At 50.3% G+C, this 24,866-nt stretch overlaps 1 protein-coding gene across 4 annotated transcripts; it reads right to left on the bottom strand.

The window, feature by feature from the left end:
* Positions 1–1,808: 1,808 nt before the first annotated feature.
* Positions 1,809–14,529, bottom strand: Ackr2 (atypical chemokine receptor 2). 4 transcript variants are annotated; one of them, XM_006512203.4, is made up of 5 exons: positions 14,381–14,510; positions 12,254–12,373; positions 10,736–10,847; positions 6,302–6,530; positions 1,809–4,334 (listed from the first exon to the last, which is right to left on the bottom strand). In XM_006512203.4, exon 5 carries the CDS (start codon positions 4,321–4,323, stop codon positions 3,187–3,189), a length of 1,137 nt encoding a protein of 378 aa, XP_006512266.1. In that variant the 5' UTR covers positions 4,324–4,334; positions 6,302–6,530; positions 10,736–10,847; positions 12,254–12,373; positions 14,381–14,510; the 3' UTR covers positions 1,809–3,186. The 4 variants fall into 4 exon arrangements, with proteins under 4 accessions (XP_006512266.1, XP_006512267.1, NP_001263648.1 ...); NM_001276719.1 differs by lacking the exon at positions 12,254–12,373 and having other exon boundaries at positions 1,813–4,334; positions 14,381–14,529; XM_006512204.3 differs by lacking the exons at positions 10,736–10,847; positions 12,254–12,373; positions 14,381–14,510 and adding an exon at positions 6,699–6,715.
* Positions 14,530–24,866: the final 10,337 nt, after the last annotated feature.

The raw sequence follows: 24,866 nt of genomic DNA, 5'->3' as shown, positions 1-24,866 counted from the left end.
TCTCAGAATCTCCAAGGAGAGAGTAGCACAGAGATACTCTCCCTGGAGACAGCTCACAAGAAAGCCAGACTAGAGGCATCTTTTCAGCTGGGGCTGATGGCACACACCAGGGACTCAGCACTCAGGAGTCCAAGGCAGGAGGATTCGTGACCAAAAGCAGCCTAGGCTTCACAGTAAGAGCTTGTCATCCCCAAAATACGTAAAGACAAAACAAAATAAAGCAAAACAACTCTCCGCAATGGCTTTTGGGTCCCTGGAAAGGAAAAGACAATCCACATCCCCGCTTTGAATACTCCAGTCTCAAAGCACAGAGCTGAGAGACCCGCAGCTTAGCTGCAGGCAGTCACTTCTGCCCTCTCTTTCAGCCACCATAGAGAACAGAACAGCAGCCCCACAGAGCCTGGAGACTGCTAACTAAGGCTGGGCGGTACCATCAGGGAGCCAGACTTGGTAGGCCTTGTAAAGACAGAGCATGGAGCAGAGCAATGCACAGGCCTGGAAGTAGGTGTGGGGGGGGGGGGGGGGGAAGAGGCTCCGTCTCAGCCTAGCCTGTGAGGACTGGTGAGCTGCTGCACAGGGTCCCTGCAACGATGAGCAGTAGTGTGTGTCTACTGCCTATTCTCCCCCAGAGCGCTGCCGACTGAGTCTGTCTCTCCCAGGTGGTGCACACCCGCGTGTACATAGACGTGTAGGAACAGTTAGAAAGCCCGTAGGCACATACCAGATGCACATTCTAAGCCAATCCACACCCACAGCGATAAGTATTTACCCAACCCACACAACATACTGTCAGGGACAGACACATGTGTGTGCGTGTCCCATACAGATACACATACATCACCAAGGCTGGTGACAAGGGCCCCTGGATGCACGTGCCTGATGTACCATGTCTCATCCCATCTGCGCACCATGGGCACAAAGCGAGGGACTCAGGAGACACTGGTCCTGTCGCCATAGCTTGGGCTGTATCTCATCCGTCTGCCTGGTGTGTGTGGTTTCCGGAGTTCTAATACCCTTCCCGCACGTCCTGAGACAAATCACCAACTGCAGATAAAGAGCTGAGGGAGGCTGGGGTCCCTCCTGACATTGAGGACCTGGGGCCTCGGACAGAGAAACCTGAAGGCACTAGAGCTGGAACCAAGCATTTCACACGTGGAACTCAGATCCAACCCAGTTTAAGACTCTGCTCTACTCAACCTCCACTCAGAGCATGGGGCAGGGTGACCTTCCCCACAGCCCGTGGGATGAGTGAGGGCTCACATGGCTAGAAGTAAGCTGTGTTAAAGGAAGGAACAGAGAAGAAGAGAGATGTCAGGATGTGCAGAGAGCAGCAGGGAGTGGTGGGTGCTGAGGAGGCCGGGGGCTGGAGCGGGGTGGGAGGGACAGGGTGCGAGAAGTCTGGAAGCTGCTGAGAAAGTGCCATGGGCTGAAGAGGAGTTGGGAAAGCACCTGGACAAAAGCCAGGACCTGAGTCTGGGCCCAGGACCTGCACAGAAAAGCCAGGCAAGGTGCATACAGGTATAACCTCTTCGTTGAACAGGGAGACAGGGTGGTCAGCCTTGCCTGCTTCGTGAGTTCAAAGCCAGAAAAACCTGACTCAAAAAACAAAGGTGGATGACACCTGGGAAATGACACATGAGGTCGTCCTCCGATTTCCACACTAGCATATACATACTCATGTGTACCTGCACTCACACGCACATGCACATGCATGTGCACACACATGCACAGCATTTTGATTACATTTCTGTGATGGGCAAGAATGCAAAATGTTTTTCATGTATTATCAGCTCTTCTTTTGAAAGACATCTGTTCAAATCACTTACCCATTTTTTTAATTGGATTATTCAACATTTTTGTCCCCTGTACAATTTGAATATTGGGCCCCGTGAGGTGAAAGCTGGCCAAGTTGTCTGTAAACAGTCTCTTCATTCTGACCCTGTCTCTGTACCACGGAGACTCTAATTTCATGTGATCTGAGTATTCCCTGGCTATGGGGGTCTCTGCTCAGAAAGACCTTGCTTCTGATGATGTTTTTAGTTGTTTCCCCTGTGTTTTTCTCTGATGGTTTCGAGGCTTCAGGTGATATGTTAGAGTCCTTGATCCAATTTTAGCTGATCTTTGTATCAGATGAGAGACAGGAATCTAGCTTTAATCTTCTACATGTGGATACCTAGTGTTCTCAGCAGGATGTTTTAAGGGGATGCCTGCTCACTGGCATGTGTTTTGTAAAGTCTAAAACTTTGAACTTGACTGATAGTCCCCAAGACCAGAGCTGAGATGGTCCCAACCTTCCTCCTGCGGGATGCACACGTCCGGGTCATTCACTGGCTAGACCTCACACAAGGGCAGAAAGTATCCTCCTGTCTGAGCTACAGAGAAAGGGGCCCTGGAGGATGGAGAACCTGTGACTGTCCCCAGAAATGCACAGTGCTAACTCACATTCCACAGCAGCTTTCCAAAGGCTTTCCACACACAAGCTTCTGTGGTAGGAGTCTGAGGAGAGCAGGGAGCTGTTCACCGAGAGCCTTACTCTGCAGCTCACCTGCGTGGGTGGGCTCGAGGCAGTCTGCAGGGAGCACGACAGGAGAAATCCCTGTACAGAGTGAAAATATTGTGTGTGCAGAAGCACATGAGCATCAGTGTATAGACAGGGCATTGAGCAGGGTGGGCACAGTGCCTCCTTCCTCACCAACAAGGTGAGATCTGAGCCATGACTCCAGGAAGTAAAGGAATGAGCCAAACTCTTCCCAAGGAGAAAGGCCGGCGAAGAAGATGTCCAGAGAGATGGCATAGCTGAACTCTCCCTACTGGAGTGAACCTGGAATGCTTCAGAAACGAGTGGAAGCCAGTGTGCCCTGAACCCAGAGACCAGGAGGGAGTACGGTGGAGATAAAGTCACAGAATGATCACATGGCCCTTGAAGGTCTGAAGGCTAAGAGTGGAGTGACCTCATTGGCTGCTGAGGGCCAGGAAGCCACAGAAGCGCTGGGGTGGAAGTGGAGGGAGATCAGTGAAGAGCTGAAGTGGTTCAGCAGAGAGGATGGGGTCCAGGAAGCAGAAGGAGGAAGAGACAGTAATGAGTAAGGCCTGCTGGTGGTTGGGAACCACTGGGGCGAGCAGCACAGTCACGCTGTCCCTCAGAGAGAGCAGTGCTGTTCCCAGACCGTGGCTGATCACTCGGGCCTAAGTATTCCCCATCTCCCCCTTGTTAAGGGAGTCCTCAGACTGCCTCTCCCCAAGGTCATTCATGCTGACCACGTCTTCCTGGGCAGTAACCCTGCTGCTCTCAGAATGGTTAGAGGAAGGGGTGCCAGGTGCCTGGTGCCATCTCAACATCACAGACAGAAATGCCTTCAGGTACCGGCGGAAGCGGTGACTGCAGAAGGCGTAGAGGACCGGGGTGAAGCAGCAGTGGGAGAAGGCCAGGCTCTCTGTCACCTGCAACGTATAGTCCAGACGGTGGCTGATCTCACAGTTCCCAAAGACATGCAGGTCCAGCAACGAGTGCAGAAACAAGGTGAGGTTATATGGGAACCACAGCATGAAGAAAACTATCACCAGGGCCGCGGCCATCCTCAGAGCCCGGCCCTGGCCTGGCGGCCTCAGCCTGACCAGAACGCAACCGATGCGGGAGTAAAAGAAGATCATGGCCAAGAGTGGGAGGAGAAACCCCAGAAGGTTCAGCTGGAAGCGCAGGTACAGCTTCCAAATGGTCGCATGTCCGCCAAAATCCGCATAGCAGTGCCACACACCATCTAAGGTCTGGTGGATCTGCACAAAGACCATTTCTGGGACAGAGATGGCCAGGGATGTGATCCACACCATGACAATGAGAAGCAGGTTCCTGAACTGGGCCTTCGGTCTGTGGAGAGGCTGAGCGTGGACAATCTCCAGGTATTTGTCCAGGCTCATGCAGGTGATGAAGAAGATACCACAGTAAAAGTTAATAGAGTAGAGAGTGCTTATCACCTTGCACAGGAAACTACCAAAAACCCAATGCCAGGCCACAGAGATGGCCCAGAAGGGCATAGTCACTACAAACAAGAGGTTGGAGACGGCCAGGTTCAGCAGGTAAAGCTCCATCGTCCGTCTTCGAGGTGCAGAGTGGAGCAACACCACCAGGAGGAGGAGGTTTCCAGCCAAGCCCAGCACGAAGATCAGGCTGTAGACGACCGGCAGAAAGACTCTTCCAAAGGACAGGACCTCGTCCTTCCTGCAAACCAAGATGGTCATATCATCTAAGTAGTCGTAGTCGTAGATGGAGCTGCTGTTCTCGGAACCGACGGTGGTGAGAGGCAGTGGGGAAGCAACGGTGGGCATGTCCTCGAGCTCTGCAGAAAACAAAAGCCGCCGCAGTGAGGGCCTGAGGAGATGGCTCAGTGGGCAGAGGAGTGTCAGCTGTACGAGCATCCTCAGAGCCACGCAAAGCCAAAGGCAGATGGCACATCTGGAATCCCAAAACTCCTACAAGGTGGAGGCAGAGGCAGAAGCAGAAGCATCAGTGGCTCGCAGGCCAGCTGGCCTGTGCTAGCGAAGAAGAAACTGAGACACGAGCCTGTCCTCTGATGTCCACACGCATGTTCCCATGTTCCCATGCTCACATACACAGAGATTAAAGAAAGGAACCTGAACCATGAAGACTGTATCCCCACAAACACCTGAGCAAAATAAGCCATCCTTCCTTAAGCTGATACCTTTCTTGACGCTGTGGCTAAATGCCTGAGGTGAGAGGCCCCCTCAGCACACACAGTGCAAGTTGAGGTGTAATGCAGGTGGATTCAACACTGTCACTGGGCAGATTAAGGGGAGCATTGTCTGACCAGGGCTGTCACCTCTCCAGAGATTGTTAATATGTGGGCTCGGGATTGCCAGCATATAGACATGGGGTGGCCAGGATTTGGCCATTGTCACCTACTGGGTTTCAATGGCCTGTGGGGTGGCATGGTTGGCACGGGAGTTTCCAGTACATGTGTCCAGGGGTGTAGCTAATGACCAAGCCGAAGCTAGCTCCAGAATGTCTCTGCTACCAGAGCAGGGCAGACGCCACTGGGTTCAGAGTTAGAGTAGGACCATCAGCCCAGCGCCTTCAAGCTTGGCCCCAAGAGACCACCAGTCTCCTCTGGGTCAGAGGCAAGCAGAAACAGCGAGTTTATGACAGGCCTGGCCGCCCCTCACTCCAGATAGTTGATCTTACCTTCTGCTAAACTGCTCACTTACTAACCGCTCCTCCTTGACCCCACTCCTGCACCTGCCAAGTGGGTTGAGGTTTTGTCTTTTACTGTCTATTGTAATGCTAAGTTCACCACCCCCCAAGACACATAGCCCTTGGGACCCTGCCCCTAAGTTAATTCTGATTGGTGAATAAAGATGTCAATAGCCAATTAGCTGGCCAGAAGAGACATAGGTGGGGTTGAGGTTTCTTGGGCTTGGAGAGGAAGAACCAGGAAGAGGGAGAAGGAGAGCTGCCATGGGAAAAAAAAAAAGAATATGCAGGAGGGAGAACGATGGACGCCATGGGCTGAGGGCCAAGAGAACAGCCCAGAGGGCTGCCCAGTTGGGTTAAGTGCAGTCCAGATGGAACACAATAAATAGTAAGAGACAACTTGGGGTTATCGAAAGTAGATTCTAACAGCATGGAGGATAGACAGCTGCCTAGCTATGGTGCTGCCTAAGGCATATTAAAAATATAAAGGCTATGTGTGTTTTTCATCCAGGAACAGTAATGGTCTAAGGTGGGGAAGAAGCCCTGGGTTGGGATAATAGATATTTTTTACTACAAAATAAGATGTCAGGATGTGGGTTTTTGCCTTCAAATACCTCTTGCCTTGGACATTCATTGCTACACTTGGGTCCCATTTTCCTGAGTGTAGTCCCAGCCAGCTGGAATAAAGATTTTCAATTGGCTATAAACAGTCTGAGTGGTCACCTATGGAGGGCTCCCCGTAACCCCGTCATAGACCAAGCCCCTAACTGCGTACCTCCTTTGTGCCATTCTCCCCAACACTATGGCATCTGGCAAGCCTTCTTCCAACCAGTCAATGCAACTGGATGTCCATAGGCACCTGACTTGTGGCTGCCCCGGGTCCATTGGTTTCCAGGGCTCCTCGGTACAGTTGCTCATCATGGAGCCTTCAGAGCTGCAACCTGGATTCCTTCTTTGCATGCTTTGCAAAGTGGGTGTCATCTTTTGAGCAGATCCCCTGAACCGTATTTAAAGCTAGGAAGGAGTGTGGACGTCTCACCCTTGATGTCTGTAGGGTAGCTATCAGCACTTGGGCTTGGTCACATCTGGGCTTACCTGATGCTTGCAGGATCTGGTCTCTGCCCCCAGCTAGAGAGCTGGGCTTAACTGGTTAGCTGCGGATTGCTGGTTTGTTGGTTCCTCTGCTCCCCTTTCCTCCAGCTCTCCTGCTGCTTTGCTTTTTCCTCTCTTCTCAGAATTCTCTCTCCTTGTTGCCCTGACTCCTCGCTTGCAGAGTTGTGGGACAAGTGCTTCTCTCCGACTCTAATGAGAATCTGTCTTCAAGCTTTTAAAAATATAATACACGGATGCATGATTATGAGCAGTCACTGCACCAAGCAGCACCCCCCAGCACCTGTTCCTCTGCTGACTCTGTCCTCACCCCCTTACCCCCTACCATCCACCCCCCACCCCCCCCACCCCCCCCAGCCCTGTCCACCAGCCTCTCTCACACCTTCCGCAGTTGCTCATCTCACAACTCCTATGAGACCTGCCTCTTAGAGCATACATATGCATATCTCTTGTGGGTGGTTCTATTCTGAAGTTATTTTGAGAATCTGCATGTTGCTTGCCTTAGTAGTGGGGCATTTTCCCTGGGCCTTTTGGCCAAACTCAAAGCATGAGGTGGCTATGTTCATTTGCCTCTGGCAGCACACAAGCCTTTCCTTTGGCTCATGGCCAAAAGGGTTTTCTGCTGTTGTTGTTTTGGTTTTGTTTGGATGGCCTGGAACTAGCCGTGTAGACCAGGCTTGCTTTGAACTGGCTCTGGCTCCCTGTCTTCTATCTTTTTGATATTAGTCATTCTTACCAGAGTGGAGTGATGCCACATAGTGGTTTGTATTTGCATTTCGCTGATGGTTACCAATGTTGACTTTTGGGGATACAGTTGCGTGTACTATTGACCACAGTGTCTTCTTTTGAGACATGTCTTCACCCTCTCTTGCCTTTTGCTTGCTTTGCTCTGTTTGCTTTAATTTGTTTTGACTTTGAGCTTGCTACATAGCAGAGGGTGACCTGATCTCCTCCTGCATCCCCCAAGCACTGAGATTCCAGGCATGTGCTACTGTGCCCAGCTAATCATTTGCTCATTTTAAAACAAGATGGGTTGGCAGGGGGCAAGTAATGGTTTAAGGCCTTTATATACACTCCTGTATTAACCCCTCATCAGATCAATAGTTTGTAAATAATTTCTAATACCCTGTAGGATCCCTGTGGGATTCTGATGAGTCTCTCCTCTGCAATGCGTGATATAATCCCATCCCTGCCCCTCTCTATTTTTGGCCTGTGCTTTTGATGTTTTATCTTGAAAGCCTCCTCACACTCCATCTCTGAATCTTATGTACTGCTATATACTAAAACATGGAAGCAGCATCGGCTATAGCATGAACCAAGCAAAAAGGTTGTGCTCAGTTCTGTACTGAGTTATGCACACGCGCACGCACGCACACACACACACACACACACACAGAGAGAGAGAGAGAGAGAAAGAGGAAGAGAGAGAGAGAGAGAGAGAGAGAGAGAGAGAGAGAGAGGAAGGGGGTGAGCTGCTTCCTTACTCCCTGCCCAGTGTCGTCTCTCACAAAGCAGCTTAGTCAAGAGGGTGACCCTCCTTCATAGAGGAAGATTGCTCTTCGATCAAGGATATAGGACTAACTTCACTCCCTGTTGGAACCCAAGGATAGGGGGACCTTTATGTTCAACATATTGCATTGTTCACCAGTGAAGAGGAGTTTTGGGGGAAGAGAGAGGAAAAGAGACAAAAATGTGGTCCAACAAGAGTTATGTTGAGCCGGACAGTAGTGGCGCACACCTTTAATCCCAGCACTTGGGAGGCAGAGGATTTCTGAGTTCGAGGCTAGCCTGGTCTACAAAGTGAGTTCTAGGACAGCCAGGGCTACACAGAGAAACCCTGTCTCAAAAAAAAACAAAAAAACAAAAACAACAACAACAACAACAAAAAGAGTTATGTTGAGCCACTACTGAGGCCTATGGGCTAGTGCCGTTAAATGCATCATAAGGTTCAAAACCCACACCAGTTCCTCCTGAACTTCTGTATTCTGTTTCCTGCTCTCCAGTTCAGCCAGTGCCAGTTTGCATATTTATTTATGCTTTTAATGGATGGGAATCTCCCTTCGTAAGAGGTTGACTGTTGCATCGATCCTCCTGCCTCAGCTCTTAGGCCTGGCATAACTCCAGGTCTGTGAGGGCTTATGTGCCTTTTACCTTCCTCACAAATGTTGCAATGTCGTCCCTGGTTCTTTCTGGTACAAGGATTGTTTTTACTTTGTAAGAAGACTTTTGAAAGAGCTGTTGGCTCAGGAGGCCCACATGGGACTTTTTGAGCATCATGAGGCTGGGTAAAATAAACTTGTCTGGGAGCATCCCTCCTCCATGGAACGCTGGGGAACTCCCTTCAGTCAGCCTCTGCCCCACCCTTGGGCTCCAATCTAATAGCATGGGGACCAGATGTTGGGGAAGTCGCATGCATGCCCGGGAAGTTTTCTCTAGGACCCAGCTATCTCCTGGCCAGTCTCAAAGGTGGCTCTGTGCCAGCCTTGCAGTGGGGGGTAGTGCCTGTTCCTCTCCTGTGCAAATGGCCTCTCCTGGCCCTGAGCATCTCCCATCCCTGGGCTGTTGTCAGGACTTGAGCTGAGGAGGGGTACCGATGAAGAGAACCCTTCTGAGGCTCAGGGCTTGTCAATCAGGATGCCAATAACAACAGCACACCCTAGCTGCTCTCTGCACCTCCAGCCCTGGCCTTGATTTTGACCTAATTTCTTAATGTCCCTGACTTTTGCTTTAGCAAATACACAACCTAACAGATGTTTTTAGATCAGAATTAGAGTCAGCAACTTTAGTCTGGTCCAGGCCACTTCTGAAGGTCTCTCTCCCCTTAGGGCACTCTGGGAAACTCTCCAGGTCCTCTGAAGCAACAGGCCTCTACCAACACTTCCATCAACACCTACCAGGTGAGTCAGCACCCGTGTACCTGTGCACACCGTGGATGGCTGGCACGTGCCTTCCTGGCCCCTGTGCAGTCCTGAAAGTCCTCGAAAGAAGGGCCCTGTGCTGGCCATTCTCACTTCCCCTACACTCATCTGGCTTCTTCATTTAGACCTTAAGAATGAGTTGTTTACACCTCAATGTAAGTCTGCAGGTGGTGACTTCGACCCTGCAGGGAAAGTTTCAGAGGATCCAGAGAATCACTTAGGGGCTTCCAGTGAGAGGTTAACTTCAGTTGGTCAAGATCCAACACCAGCTGTCAAGATCAACTCCAACTAAGCTTCCCTGTCATAAAGCTAGGGGCATTAAGAGCAATGGGGGCCTAGGGAGCCCTCCTTACTTTCTTGAATATCATCAATAAAATTTGTTGCACCCAAGAAAGTAAAAAAAGATAAATAAAAAGCTAGGGGCACAGAGGCAGATGCCATCTCTAGGCCAATAAGGGTGCTACTTTTACACTGGGGCTGTAGCAGAGCTGGTCGTGCTCACCTGCATGAGGGTTTGACCCTCAGCACTGTATGGGTGTGGCGGCATACATCTTCAACCACTCAGGAGGTTTGACAGGAGCATCTGAAGTTCAGCCATACAGCCAGTGTAAGGCTCGACTAAGATGCATTAACCCCTATCTCAAATAATATAACAAAATAAAATAAAACCTCCAGAAACAAAATCAAACCAACAAACAATAGTTCCATCCTCGAAGCACGTGGCCTCGTGGGCCGTGCCATACGACATGAGAATGCTGGAACTTCGTCACAGGATGCTCAAAGGCTAACACAATGACTTCCATGTTCCAGAGGGTGAAACAGGCATGGAGAGGTAACACCCAATTCCCGAAGCCTCCAATGAGCTGGGTGGACTGGGGAAATGCCATCGCTTAGCCTGAGGTTCCCTTCCAACAGACTAAGCTTAAATTTGAGGGACATGGCTCCCACAGTGGAGTTCTACCCTGAACAACTTAGGCCAGAGACAACTCAGGAGGCTGAGGCAGCCCCTCAGGTGTGCAACTGGCATATGGAGTTGGCAGGCTCTCACACAGTAACCAGCACTTCAGTCGGGGACAGAAGACACCAGAAGTGTGGCAGATGCCACAATGGAGGTTTCCCTATGCTTGCATACCCCCACACTCAACGCAAGTTGCCTGTTGAAACTTTACTGAGTCACAGATTCAAGCCCCAGAGTTAATGCTGGGCAAACCTCCTCCTCCCACTACCACCAGACACCAGCTAAGAGCCAAGTAGGTGGGTCCCCCAAAGGGCTGATCTCAATCCATCCCAGTAGAAAGTGCTGTGAGTTATGCAACCTGTGACATGTACAAACTGTTCAAACAAACAAGATGAGCTTCTGGAATGTAAAAGTAGCTTATCTGATCAATTCTAGTGGACAGTGCCTCTGCTGGCCTGCCCAGGACCAGGAAACCAAGCTATGATTTAAGGACCCCACAAAGCCACCCCTCCCTGCACACCCCACCAGGTCCCCAGCACTCACACAAGGTACTCCTGGACAGCTTTCCGTCACCCTCTGGACACAGAGCTGGCTCCTCCTAAGTCTGGGGGCTGCAAATGTGACAGCTGTGTCTCCAGAACTCCTCAGAACAGGACTGGAGAGGATGAAATCAGCAAAATGACAGGATTTAAATGGTGTGGCCACCTCCTCTCCTCCCTCTCCAGTCATCTTTTCCTTTCTGATCTTATTTCCTCCCAGGCACAGCTGGGCCACCTCTGCCCCCAGCAGCCTCAGGAGCCTGTGACCCAGAGCATGACCATCCCAGGACCTCCACCCACTCCACCCTCCCCCAGGAGGCTCCCCAAACCCAAAAGCCACTCTTGCTTAGCTTCAGACGGCCCCTCTAGCTCTCAGCCTACTGCTCTTGCATTCTTGACATCATTCTGGGCTCAACGGTACCTGGAGACATTGGGACAGCCCCAGAAACTAGCTAGCTGCAGAGCATCCTTTGACCTCAAAACAGCTACACACAGGCAGGCTGTGCCAGGCCCCAGAAGCCTGTCTCTAGTGTCCTGGGGGCAGTATTGGGCTCTCTCCTTCCTCCATCCATCAAGGGCGTGGGCAACCATCAGTTACTAAATTCTACCAGCACTTGTAACACCACCCAACAATTACACGAGCTTACTACAGACCAGGGTCTGTTCTCACAGCTTCTCTCCTGCCGTCATTCACTAGGGTAAGTACAGTTTTATCTCTATGAGGGGACCAGACACCGAGAGGCCAAGGGAGTTGCCAAAGTCACTCAGCCAAACCAAGCTGAGCTGGGAGTCCAAGGAAAATCAGTGTGGGGAGTTGGGTGGAAGGAACTGACTGGATATATTAAACTGCGCCTGCTTAAGCTGCCTCACTGGGAGATGCCTCAAGGGCTGATGGTTCCCGGATGGGAAAACAAGCCCAACACCCATGGGGCACAGCAAAGGCAACCACTCACTGCCTCTGACCTGAGGAGTTAGGAAGGGGACATAGAATGACCCATGCAGGGACAGGGTTTGGGGGGTGTTGGGGATGCTTTGGAAACTCCAGGCCCAGCCAGCCTGCAGGGGAAACCAGGACCCCACTAGTCAGCTTCACTGTCCAGCATAGTTGGCTTACCGGTTCAGCTTGCCATAATCCTTGCAGTCAATCCTGGGCCCTAACAAGTGTGTCCCAGAAAGGGATTTTAATGCATTAAAATCCTTAGTCATTGTCTCTTTGTGTGGCTTCCAGAGGCCTCTGTCAAGACCTCTGACTCAAACCTGAGGCACTAAGACCTGATGAGACTGCCCTCTGTGGGCTTAGGGGTGCCCCAAAACAATCAAGGAGCCTCCTGGGGAAGGGCTGAACAGAGATGGAAAGTGACATTCCCAAGGACACACAGCAAGGGCTTTGAAGACACGATGTCAGAACCCAGCTACTACCAGGCCACAGCCCTTCCTTCCCCCCACAGATAGCACAGGCTCCTACTGAGAGGCTGCCTTTCAGCCCCTAGCTAAAGGACTCACAGGTGCCAGGATCTCTCACCTAGGGAGGCGAGACAACACCAGAGGGGCACTGGTGGCCACATGTCCGACAGCCTCGGCTGCAGGTGTGTGTTGTCAAACCACCTCCATCCTCAGAACCAGACAGGAAGAGACTCCACCTCTGCAACAGGGGTTCTGGTTTCTTCACAGCCATGCTGGTGTCTGTCTGTCTGTCCACTGAGTTAAGGACTCTTCCAATAACCTCCTTACCCCACCACCACCACCACACCCTCAATGTCCCCTTAAGAAGAGCTTCACAGTAAGCCTGGATGTGCAAGGTCTACTCATACAGATTTAGAGGAAGTCTAGCTGAGAACAGTAACCCATCTCGGTAAGTCTCCATGGGGCTAGGTACTCCCCAAGGCAGTGAGGCAAGAGGTGGTGTTCCAGTTTCACAGGGCATGCAGGACCATGGCGCATCTCAGACAGAGCCACTTGGGGCTCTGGTCTCCATGCCTGGATCATGGGCTATCCTCTTAACTTTGTTAGTTGAAGCAAAGTCTCCCTCACTCGCAGTGCGAGCTGGCCACACTTGCTGTCCTCCCGTTTCTGTATCCCAGCACTGGCACTACAGGTGTGCACAATGCCAAGCTCTCCTCTTTTAGCATGTTCTTCTTCTTTTTTATTTTATGTAACTGAATATTTTGCCTGGTTTGACGGATGTGTACCACATGTGTGCCTGATGGCCACAGAGGCCATAAGAGGGTGTCAGATCCTCTGGAACTATAGTTACAGACAGTAGTAAGCTACCATTTGAGTTCCAGGAACTGAACCTGGGACGTCCAGAAGTGCCTTTAACCACTAAGCCATCTCCCTCTCCAGCCTCAAAATGTTAAGTGGGTTCTGGACCAGTGAAAGACCCTGTCTCAAAAAAAAAAAAAAAAAAGCCTAAAAAAAATGACACCGAGGTTGACCTCTGACCTCCACAAGCACACGCATACACAAATAAATAAAAGTAAAATGTCCAGTGTAGAATGTACTATATAGACACAAGAAAAGTTGGAGATGATGCTAAGTCCATAGTCCTCTCTGTTCGTGCCCAGAGCCCCGTCTGCAGCCACAGTTGGTCCTCAGCGTGATAGGACCTCTCCACCCACCCACACTCCCTGAGTCTGAATTCCTCAGGGGTTCCTGGCTTCATTGAAATGCCTGGTGCTGATAACCTCCCAGGGAGCAGCCATGATCCCAGCACAACCCTCCACATGGGAGAGCAGGCACTCGCAGGGTTTCCAGCCTCTTCCCTGTTTTTGTTTGTTTGTTTGCTTTGTTTTGTTTTGTTTTTTAAACCTCCTCCTTGCCATTTTCCTGAGTTTAAAACGAATCACCTTTATCATCCCTAGAGATAGAAAACGACTAAAGCACTTTCCCAGATGGCTACCCACTCCTCTGAGCCATAGGTTTCTCACCTGGAAAAGACCTTGCCTGGGACTGCTGAGCCATACAAGCCTCTCACCTTCTGTTCAAACCTAAGCTTCATGTCAGGACCCCAAAGATGAACTGGGGAGTGAGTCACTGGACCCCTTTACTCTGCCCCTTCCAGTGTAGCCACATTTGAATAAATCTATCTCTGCTTTTTACTCCTGCCTTCCTACCTGCCATACCGGGAAATGGAGTCTGAGCCTGGCTTAGTAGGACTGTCAAAACCCAGTTTTTTTGCCTCTAATTCCAGCAAGAAGACAGAGTGAGCTGGGCTGTGGTGGCACACGCCTTTAATCCTAGCACTTGGGAGGCAGAGGCAGGCAGATTTCGGAGTTTGAGGACAGCCTGGTCTACAAAGTAAGTTCCAAAACAGCTAGGGTTATTCAGAGAAACCCTTTCTCAAAAAACCAAAAAATAAAAAAGAAAGAAAGAAAGAAAAGAAGGAGGAGGAGGAGGAGGAGGAGAAGGAGAAGGAGAAGGCAACGACGATGACGACGATGATGACAGAGTGAATCGCAGCCCTGGGTGAGAGGCCATGGACCCTATCTGACCCTTGGAATTCACAATGCAGGGTCCCAAAGAAGGGGAGGGGGCTCTCCCTGGAGAGGAAATCGCTCCATGCCTCCCTCTCCCAGTACCCAGGTCCTGGGTACCGGGACCACTGTAGACGCCGAGCAGCACCACCCTCCCCAAGGGCTGCCAGACCTACCAGAGCCAGACTGTTTGCCCCAGGACATCCGCCGGAGTCTGAGAGGGCCCAGTGGCTGTTGTCTCTTCTTCAGGGACGTGCAGAGTGAGCAGGAGTCTCAGGACACACATCCTGGTTTCCTGGGGTTGGGGAAGTCGCTCTTCCCTGGTAAGTCCTCCCATCCGCTGCACTGAGCCAAGCTCTAATGACTCCCACCCCAGGAAGGAGTGCCCCAAGAGCAGTCCAATAACCCTGGAAAGCACAGTCCTCTATGTCCCAGCAGTGAGCCAAGCAAGCTAACTCAACCTTGCAGCTTTCTGGACACCTAGCTGATCTTCTGCACTCTACCCAGCATTCACCTTTGTCTGTCTAGGCCCCCTCAGTGGGATTCCCCACTGTGCTGTGTCTGTGCACACGGGTCAGCAAAGTGGCAGCCTCGTCTCCCAGGCTCCCTGCCCTATCCTTCCTCTCCCTTCTTCCACCATCTCAAGGTGGCTCTGCCAGCTGTTTTGTTATCTGCTCCCTCAACCAACTGGGGAACTCGCCTGCAATGAATGAATGCATGCATGCATGCATGCATGGATGGATGGATGGATGGATGGATGGATGGACCAGTGTGGGTGGGTGTGCAATATGCTGCTGGCTGTACACTCAGCAGTCTTCGGCTGACTCCTCTCTCCTGTGGTCCAGGCCACCAAGCCATGTGTCAGTGCTCTGTTTGGCAAATGCTTTGCCTTCAAAGGAGCCATAATACCTGGTAGTGCCAGAATGACTGCCCTGCTGATCACTTGGAGCTTGCCATGCACCAAGCCCACACTCCACAGTTAACACCTTAGAAGTGACTGATGTCTTCGTTGGTTGGTTGATTGGTTGGTTGGTTGGTTGGTTGGTTGGTTGGTTGGTTAATCGTCCAGACAGTCTCACATAGCCAAAGCTGTCCTCCTGCTTCCAACTCATTAATACTGGGCATATGTGTGTGCCACCACACCATATTTATGTTCTTTTATAGAAAGAATATCACTTTGTAGTCCAGTGACCTCAGACTTGGTATGTAGCTCAGGCTGCCATTTGAATTTACCATCCACCTGCCCCTGAGGTTACAGGCCCATGTCAGCACTGGGCTTAGGGCGGCTTTGGTCCTTCAGACAAGAGAAGTGAACATGAACTTAGATATTTGTCTTTCTCTTGAGTCCACAGACTATCAGACTGGAGGGCAAGACCTGATGGGTTTTCTCTCAGACAGAGGAGGACCAGACCTTTCATGACGCTAAACACCAGTTATCAGAGAATAAGGCTCAGGGAGTGTTCCACAAGAGCCCAGAGCCTGCTTCCCTCCCAGGGATCAGCTAAAGTTCTAGGGCCTCACCCACCCCTCTCTTTGCTTATTTTAAACCTAATTTTAGAAGCAGCATCCATATATAGAAGTCAGCTAGCTTTCGCAAATGCTGGTGTCGCATAAACACAGCAAGAGAGCTAATGACTGTAAAAGAACACTGACCCAGACTATCACCTAACCAATACGTGTCACAGTTTGGATGTGGTTTGTACATGCCCCATATTATATTCTGCATATTTAGTCCCCAGGGCGGCTGTGGAAAGGAGAAGGAGGGACCTTAAGAAATAGGTCTCAGGGGAGGCAGTGACCTTAGAAGGCTTTGGTGCTGGAAGGTTTCAAGCATGGGCTGTTACTGAATCAGTTCAGTTGTCTGGGCTCTTGCTCCTGCTTCCTGCCTGGCCATCTGATAAGTTCTCAGTACTTTCATGCCATCTGCCTTGAAGCCGCTCACCAGAGTGGGTCAGATGCTGGCCCCACACACTTGAACCCTCTGAACACTAAGCTAAGTCAACTTATTTCCTTTTTAAAAAATAATGTGTGTATGTTTGTGTGTGTGTATGTGTGTATATGTGTATATATGTGTGTGTATGTGTGTGCATGTATATGTATGTATGTGTGTTTGTGTGTGATGTGTTTGTGTGTATATGTGTGTATGTATGTGTGTGTATGTGTGTATGTATGTGTGTGTATGTGTGTATGTATGTGTGTATATGTGTGTATGTTTGTATATAAGTATGTGTTTATGTGTGCATTTGTGTGTGTATATGTGTGTATGTATGGGTGTGTATGTGAGTATGTATGTGTGTATATGGGTGTGTTTGTATATGTGTTCATGTGTGTGTTTGTGTGTGTATGTGTGTATATGTGTGTCTGTATGTGTATTGTGTGTTTGTATGTGTATGTGTGTGTATGTGCATGTGCATGTGCATATGTGTATGTGTGCAGGTGAGGTCAGAGGACAACTTGTGAGACTGTTTTCTCCTTCCACCATGTGGGTTCCAGAGGTCAGAATCAAGCTGTCAGGCTTGGTGGCAAGCACCCTTACCCACTGAGCTTTCCCACTGGCCATCAACCTCTTTCTTGATAAAGTATTAGCCACTGGTATTTTGTTAGCACAACATGAAATGGACTAATGAACGTATTTGATTCCAGTTTCACCAACTGTCTACTGATGGCTGAGGATCTAAACCAGGATCCCATGTGACCTTTCTTGAGTTTCCTTAGTCCCTCCATCCTAGAACACTACCATGGTCTTGCTTTGTCTTGTCTAGCCTTGGTGGTTTTAAAGAATACTGGCCAGGTCATCTGTAGAATTTTATGTTCCCACAATGGCTTAGAAGCAGAGTAGGTTCTCCTCTTTTTGTGCAGATCATTATAGACTGGGTCTTTTTTTTTTTTTTTTTTTTTTTTTGCTTCTGTGACTGTCATAATTCATCTTGTTGGCCCAGCTGTCTCCACCCCTGTTTAAATATCTCAACACATCTGTATCCTGTCCAGCTGCATGGTGGCCGGAGGCTGTCATCTGGCCTGCGTGTCCCTCCCCAGCTGTGGAACCTCAAAAGACACACTCTCTGGAGTGTAGCAAAGGTGGCTGGGGACGTTCACAGCTCTGCATGGGCAGCCAAGTTTCCATAGAACTCACCAAAGCTTCTTCCCAGCAAGGTTGGCCTTTCCCCGAAATGGGTGGGCTACAGGGAAGCGTCATCGATCCAGAGACAGGGAGGAGACGTCAGGCCAGCACAGGGGTCAGACACTGGCAGCACTGGAAGCCCATAAGGACCTGGAGGGAACTAGCTAAGGGACTCTGGCCCCGGGAGAGACCTAACATTACAGTTGGAAGGGTCAGCGACCTAGCTAGGAGGCTCAGGAAGGAGGGATGGCCTCCTGGAAGGCAGATGTACCTTAATCAACACTACAAAGGTGGGAGGACAATTAGTCCTTTAATTAGACCTCTCCTTTGCCAGAATCCCCACCTCCCTAACGTCCATCCGTCCGTCTGACGTCTGTCCGTCCTTACTGGCTGAAGCATCATGAGGTTCTCGCCTTGATAAGGTGCCAGTTTTCTGATGTCTTTGTTCTGTCTTGTTCTTCCTGACTCTGGCTGAAACCTATGTAGGCTTTCTCCATACTCTTCTCTAAAGCTGCTTCCCTGCTGGGTCTGACCCGATGTGGGCCTGAGGAGGAAGGAGGGGACAGCCTGACTTTTTCTCTTCCTGCTTCCTCCCCTTCAGGCACCTGCTGAAATTTGCAGCTTACCTGCCCTGCGAAGTTCATTTTAAACGCTAATAGAATTGTCTTTGAGCGACCATGTGACTCGCTCTAAAATTCTTTTATTAATGAAACTAAGAACCCCTCCAGAAAGCCCCGAATTTCCCCGTATCAGCCTCATGGCCCAGGCCCTTCCTCTGCCCTTGAGCCCTGCGTCCCCTCCCAGTGCCACAAGCCTTAAGCCCTGAGTCCTTTGTTTCCATCCCCTCTGCCAAGCCCCTGGAGTGATGACCAGGAAATCTACATGGACAGCTGGCAGCACTTGCCCAAATTCCTACAACACTGAGAGGAAGTGTTCTCCACCCCAGAGATGGTTACCAGCTGTTCTACGCCAGCCATTACAAGGCCAGCCAGTGAGTCCAAAATGGAGCTCAGAGCAAAGCTGTGTGGGCGTAGGCTTCGTTCTAGAGGCGTTCTGGAGACCCCCTGCTTCTCTCTTCTGCAGAGCCCAGAGTGTTAACCCAGGAACCTTTGGCTGTAGCCAACCTTCATGTCTCCTACCACACAGCTCCATCTCCCCCTTCCTGCCTCGTAAACTCTTCAGATCTTCCTGAACCCCAGTTCAGATTCCTCTCAAGGTCTAGGGCAGCCCAACTACTACTACTCAGGTGTAGATGGTTCCCTACTAAGCTACAAGTAGCTTCTAGTCAGGTGCCTTGTTCTTTGCACAGCATGCCTGACAATGTCCCCCACGTGGGGCAATCTGAAGTCTGCAACAGCTTGCCTGTGCTCAGCAAGCGAGCGTTTGGCCCAGGAGCCCTGGTTGGGCCTGCCTCATCCTCATCCTCTGCCCCTCTCTCCTTTTCCCTTCTTCCTGGAGCAAGTTCAGTCCATCCTCACTAAGCAGATGAGAGTCATCCAGTCTTCCTCCTCTCTGGGCTCCTAACCCCACAACTGTCCATCAAGAGAAGACATTGAGTGAGCACCCACTTTTATTCACACTGGTAAGATGTCTGCTGGCTACGCAGTGGCCCTCTCGGGCCTTCTGACCTCTCTCTTCAGCACATCCAGTCACTCCTGGAGCTCTGGACTGTAGGGGAAAAGGAGTTGCTTCTTCTGAGGGAAGGATATATAACCCTTCCCACAGTTCTCTTGTCTTGGTTCAATTTTTTTTCTTTTGTTTATCAAAATATCTCCCGGGACTAGGGAGACGGCTCAGTAGGTAAAGGGCCTGCCTTGAGAGCAGAGGGCCTGAGTTTGATACCTGAAACCCAGGTAAAGAAAAGGCAAATATGACAACACATGCTTGCGGGAGACAGCTGCCAAACCATGCAGCATCAGACACAGCAGCGGCCTCTCCTGGAGCCCCGGCCAGCCTAGCCTAATGGAGGCGTCTCGGGCAAATGGGAGACCCCGCCTCAAAATAAATCAGATGGTGTTCCCGATGTACACACGTGCACACGCTTACAAATGCCAATGGGAGCCCTTAGTGGGCCTTCTTTGCTAGAGCTCTTGGATAGTCCATGCTTCTCCAGGATGTGTGTTCCCAGGGATCAAGGAGAGGAAGTCACACCCAACCACTGCATCTTCTCCTCTCCCTCTCTGCGTGATTGTTTAGCTCTTTGCTCCTCCCTCTTCCCAGACCTCCTAGCTCAGATCTGGTCACTCCTCCAAGACAGAACATTCCACTTGTTCTCTTGAAGATCCAGCTGCAAAGCCCGGCCAGATGGGCGCACACTTGTAACCCTGAGGGATAATCCCATGAGGAGTTTGCCATCGTCCACACTTGTAACCCTGAGGGATAATCCCATGAGGAGTTTGCCATCGTCCTCAACTACATAGCAAGTTTGAGGCCAGCCTGGGCCCTGTCTCACGGAAAACTAAAACTTGGGGGGCGGGGCAGGGAGGGGGAGCTGGAAAGATGATAAGAGTGCTTGTTGCTCTACCAGAGGACCTGAGTTTAGTTCCCAGTGCCCACAGCTGGTGGCTCACAAACTCCAGGTGTGGAGGATCCAATGCCCTCTTCTGGGTCCCTTGGGCATGGACACTCGTTTATACAGACACTCACATTCACACATTGTTAAGAACAAAATTACAGGGGGTTGGAGAGTTGGCTCAGCGGTTAAGAGCACTGACTGCTCTTCTGGAGGTCCTGAGTTCAAATCCCAGCAACCACATGGAGGCTCACAACCATCTGTAATGGGATCCAAAACCCTCTTCTGGTGTCTGAAGACAGCTATAGTGCACTTACATATAATAAAAAATAAATATTTTTTTAAAAAAATAAAATTACAACTATTTAACAACAAACAAACAAAAAACAAGTGGTAGACATTCCAACATGTGCTACGGTGTCCACCCTGCGAGGCAAGTGTTTTGGATGCTGTTGTGTCTGGTATGCAGGGCTCCTCCGGGCATCTCTTTGTCAGTGCACCAGGGATGATGGTGTCCGTCCCTGGCAGCAGTCACATCCTGGCTTGGGCCCTGAGAACCTGTCTTTGGCAGCTGTCTGCTCTCCTGTATAGTGAGACTCCTAGGCAGCCTGACACAGGGTGGCAACCAGTGGCTGTCAGCTCTCAGCTGCCAGTTTCTTTACTCAGAAATGTTTTCAGTGCTCTCAAGGTCAATTCCCAGAGGAACTGAAGACACTAGATGCTAATGAATCATTGGGAACAAGATAAGCTCTTCACCTTCTCACCCACTGTCCACACAAACCACGGCTCCCTCCTCAAGGAGCCAAAATGTGAGCAGCTGTGGCTCAGGACCATGGATTTCTGTTGCTCGGATATGGTTTGATGAACGGCTACAAACAGTTACAGAACAAAAGAAGTCATAAAACAAGGCACTTTTCGGGGCTGGTGAGATGGCTCAGCGGGTAAGAGCACCCGACTGCTCTTCCGAAGGTCCGGAGTTCAAATCCCAGCAACCACATGGTGGCTCACAGCCACCCGTAATGAGATCTGACTTCCTCTTCTGGACTGTCAGAAGACAGCTACAGTGTACTTACATATAATAAATAAATTAAAAAAAAAAAATAAGGCACTTTTCAAACACCTTGGTAGAAACAGCAGGTAGACCTACTACTGCAGAGGAGGGAATCTCTGCTGTGGGTCTCTTTATACTAGCTGGTAACATTCTTAGCTATTAGCTATTATGTCGTTTCAAAAGGATTAACCTGACAGTCACAAAGATCATAGGTCAGCTGCAGGGGTGGGCACTGAATGGCTGCTAGGAGGCTACGAATAGCCCAAGATAAGTCGGCTCTGGATCTGCAACATCCCGACTCTCCATTAAGTTCTGATCCCCAAAGGCTTGTCATGAGCCAGAGCCCAGATGAAAAGGATGAACGGACTTTAGCCCAGTACTTGGTTGGAAGCACACTGTGTTAAGGATGTAGGCCCCTTGCCTGCTCTTCTCTCAGCTCCATTTCAGAACGAAGAAAATTACAGAGACATTAGACCATTCAGATTACAGCACTTGGATCTGGACCTGACTATTCTTATCTCACCCTTAGCCTCCACCCAGCTGGTTGTCTGCACCCTGTTCCGAATCCAAACATGTATCCTCTCCCTGCGTCTGCGTGCTGTGGATGCACGTCTGCAGGTTTTTGTTCATGTGCGGAAGCTCCAGGCTGACGTTGGGGGTCCCCCTCCACCATTCTCACCCCTGTTCATTGATGCAGGTTTCCCACTTGAGCCCAAGCTCCCCAGTGCAGGAAAGCCAGCTAGCGAGTTTACTCCTGGGAGCCTGTCTCTGCTTTCTGAGTGGAAACGTTTCCTGCTTGTAACCATTTACCTGAAAAGAAGTGACTTAAAGGAGTCTGGGCTCAGGGAGGCACAGTGGCAGGAGCCAGAAATCCCAGTGTGGTGGCAATCATGAAGAAGAGAGTCGACAAGAAATGGGACCTAGCTATCAAACCCCAGGGCCTGGCCAAAACCCGGCCTCCAGCTGGAGTCGGAGCATGAGCCCGTAGAGACATTTCATGTTCAAACCACCCCTGCAGTTCAGGACGTATGTATCCCATCAAACCTCGGGTTGCCACTCTAAAGGAGTCAGTTGAGAAAACATCCTGTCCCTTCCCACACCAAGCAGTGGGTTGCAGGAGCTCGAGCTGCGCTACCCAGATCACGTGACCCACGGGAACCGGAGAGCAGGGCAAGGAAATGGTCCGTGATAGGGAAGGCTGTGCCTGGACAGTCGACAGGCAGCTGGGAGCGGGGGCTGGGTGTGGGCTCGGAGTCTGGCAAAGGGGGGAGGACATGACAGCTGTGAGGCCGCGTGCCGGTTTATCTGACTCATCTTTCTAGAAAATACAACCTCCGGGAGTTGAAGGTTTCTTGACATTTCAAAAGGCTCTTAAGCACTTGTCCAATCAAAGCCCCCAGCAAGGACCTCACTTAACCACCCAGCTGACTTCATCTGCCCCCTGCTTCAGAGGTCAGAGAGTCTGGCACGAAGGCTACAGGCACTACAACACTACATGGACGGACGGACGGGAACAAGTGAGGGGAGGTGGCCTGCTTCACCCACGGTGGGGAAAATGCTTTTGATGCCTCCTCCCCTACCCCCTGCCCCTGTCCTGGCACACCTGGAAAAAGAAATGTTTCCCGGGGCATGGTTCCTCTGCGTTCCAGAACACACACCACTATTTTCACATTTGCAGAGCTGGCTGTGACTCTTCCCCTACTTTCCTAAGTCTCTTCTGCACAGCGGCCTAAGTTTTGAAATGCTGCCCAGGAATGAGTGAGCATTGATATGATCCCTGGGTTGTTTTGTTTTTTGTTTTTTCAAGATTCTACATGCTCTCTGCTGACCTCAGTGTCTGGTCAGGGTTACAGGCCACAGGAACCCTGAGAACTCCTAAGGTGAAGGTGGCTCCCCTCTCCTAACCTGTGACTGGACCAGCCCCTGCAATCATGGGCATGCTATGTGACAAGCTGTCATGCCACCTGTGGTGTGTGTCACTGTTTGAACTTTCTCTAACCAATCAACGTGTGACATCTTGAAACTTAAACACTCAGTCAACCTAACCCCAGCTTATGAAAGAATAGTAAAACTGCAGCTTGATGTTATCCCCCAAGGAGAAATGATAATAAAAATATGCTTGTCTATGCACCACTTTAAGTCTTCACATAGGCAGCCAATTCCCTTCACAAAAAAAAAAAAAAAAAAAAAAAGAGAGAGAGAGAGAGACTCAGCCTTGGCACAGTCCTGCTGTCCCTGGGGCTGTGGAGATGTCTCGGACAGTATTTCCCATACAAGCACACTCAGGTAAAAAGCCAAGTGTGGTGCTGCATGCTGGTAATCTTAGCTTTTGAAACAGGAGCTCATTGTGTTGGGAGCCGACTCTTAGCAGAAAGCAGCTCTCATCTCTGCAGCCATCTTGGGCTATTTACTTACAGGTGGAACTTTTCCACCCGACGAGAGACTTGTTTTTCCTAGCATGATGTTTCTGCAAGAAGCCCACCATAGCTGAACACACTCTGATAACATCTTGTTTTTCTCCTATACATCCTGGACCTGTGATTGTCTCCAGCTGCACTCCCCAGCGAGTGCATATATACCCATAGTTGCCTTCCAATAAAAAGGACTTGAGACTTGAGCAGATAGCCTGTGTTGTCTCCATTCTTCGCATCTCTTGCCCCTCAGTCCCCACATTCTCTCTCTCTTGCAGACAATGTTGACTGACCTGAGAACCAGGTCATCACTGTGTAGCCCAGGATCCTTGGAATTCACTAGACAAACCTGTGAGCTCCACCTAGGGCACTCCATCCCCCATCCTTCTCTCTCTCACACACACACACAAACACACACATACACAGGGGCATGGGGTTATCTAACCCTCTCTGTCTACCTCCCCAGTGACATTATGACTAACTTTACATGTGGGGTGTGTTAGTCACTCCTTCTTAATAATGAAAACTTGCACTAGGATTTGATAGAATCAGGTCTTCAACCTAAAACATCTTGTGACCAAGCCTGTGTGCCTAACTACTGGACTTTACCGTCCCCCAGAAGCTGCCTGTCCCCACGGTCAGCACTACAGCTTTGTCGTGAGTTATAGGGACTTCTGGGTCTCTCTTCAAAGAAAAGAATTCAATAAAACGGCACAGGTAGTATCAAGAAAACTTTTACTAAGCAAAGCAAACACCCCAAAGAGAGATTGGAGTAAGTTTTCCCAAGGTAGGGAGCTTACTCAGGGTGTTCTGTATTGTGAATTTATTTACTTCTTTAATGCTGCTGACATCTCAGGTTGACCTCGAGATAGTACTCGCAGATGGTCCTTTACCCTCCCAATTCATGGTGGACCAGGTCTCTCTTTTAGGGTATTTCTTTCCATAATCCTCTAGAGAAGCCTCCAAGAGAATATCAAAACCACAGCACAAATGACACAATGAAGTCGAGTCACAAGAGACTAGTCTGCACAGGTGAAAGTGTGGACTACAGAAGCTACACAGCTTCTGGTGCAGAGCCCATTTCGGGCTCCAGACATCCGAGCACCTTCCCTGCCAGAGGAGAGGTGTCTGCCCCGTCCAGGAGAGCTTTGCTGGAGCACCTTGGGGAGCCACCTTGGTTCCAGGATCCCTCAGAGACTAATCTGCGCAGGTGAGAGTGTGGGCTACAGAAGCTACACAGCTTCTGGGACAGGTCCTGTTTCAGGCCTTCATCTTCGGCCAGGAGGCAGGTCCGAATGCCAGATATCTGTGCACCTTCCCTGCAAGAACAGAGCTTGCCTGCAGAGAGAACTCTGACCACTGAAACTCAGGAGAGAGCTAGTCTCCCAGGTCTGCTGACAGAGGCTAACAGAATCACGGGAGGAACAAGCTCTAACCAGAGACAACTATAACAACTAACTAGAGAGATTACCAGATAGAGAAAGGCAAACGTAACAATCTTACTAACAGAAACCAAGACCACTCACCATCATCAGAACCCAGCACTCCCATCTCAGCCAGTCCTGGA

This window comes from Mus musculus, chromosome 9 (genome assembly GCF_000001635.26).
Source record: "Mus musculus strain C57BL/6J chromosome 9, GRCm38.p6 C57BL/6J".
In the NCBI taxonomy this organism is placed as follows: domain Eukaryota; kingdom Metazoa; phylum Chordata; class Mammalia; order Rodentia; family Muridae; genus Mus; species Mus musculus.
This window is presented reverse-complemented; position numbering and strand designations above follow the sequence as displayed.

What these genes read in the sequence shown, in the direction of transcription:
- Ackr2 (NM_001276719.1), bottom strand. Translation starts at nt 4,323, where the DNA reads ATGCCCACCGTTGCTTCCCCACTGCCTCTCACCACCGTCGGTTCCGAG.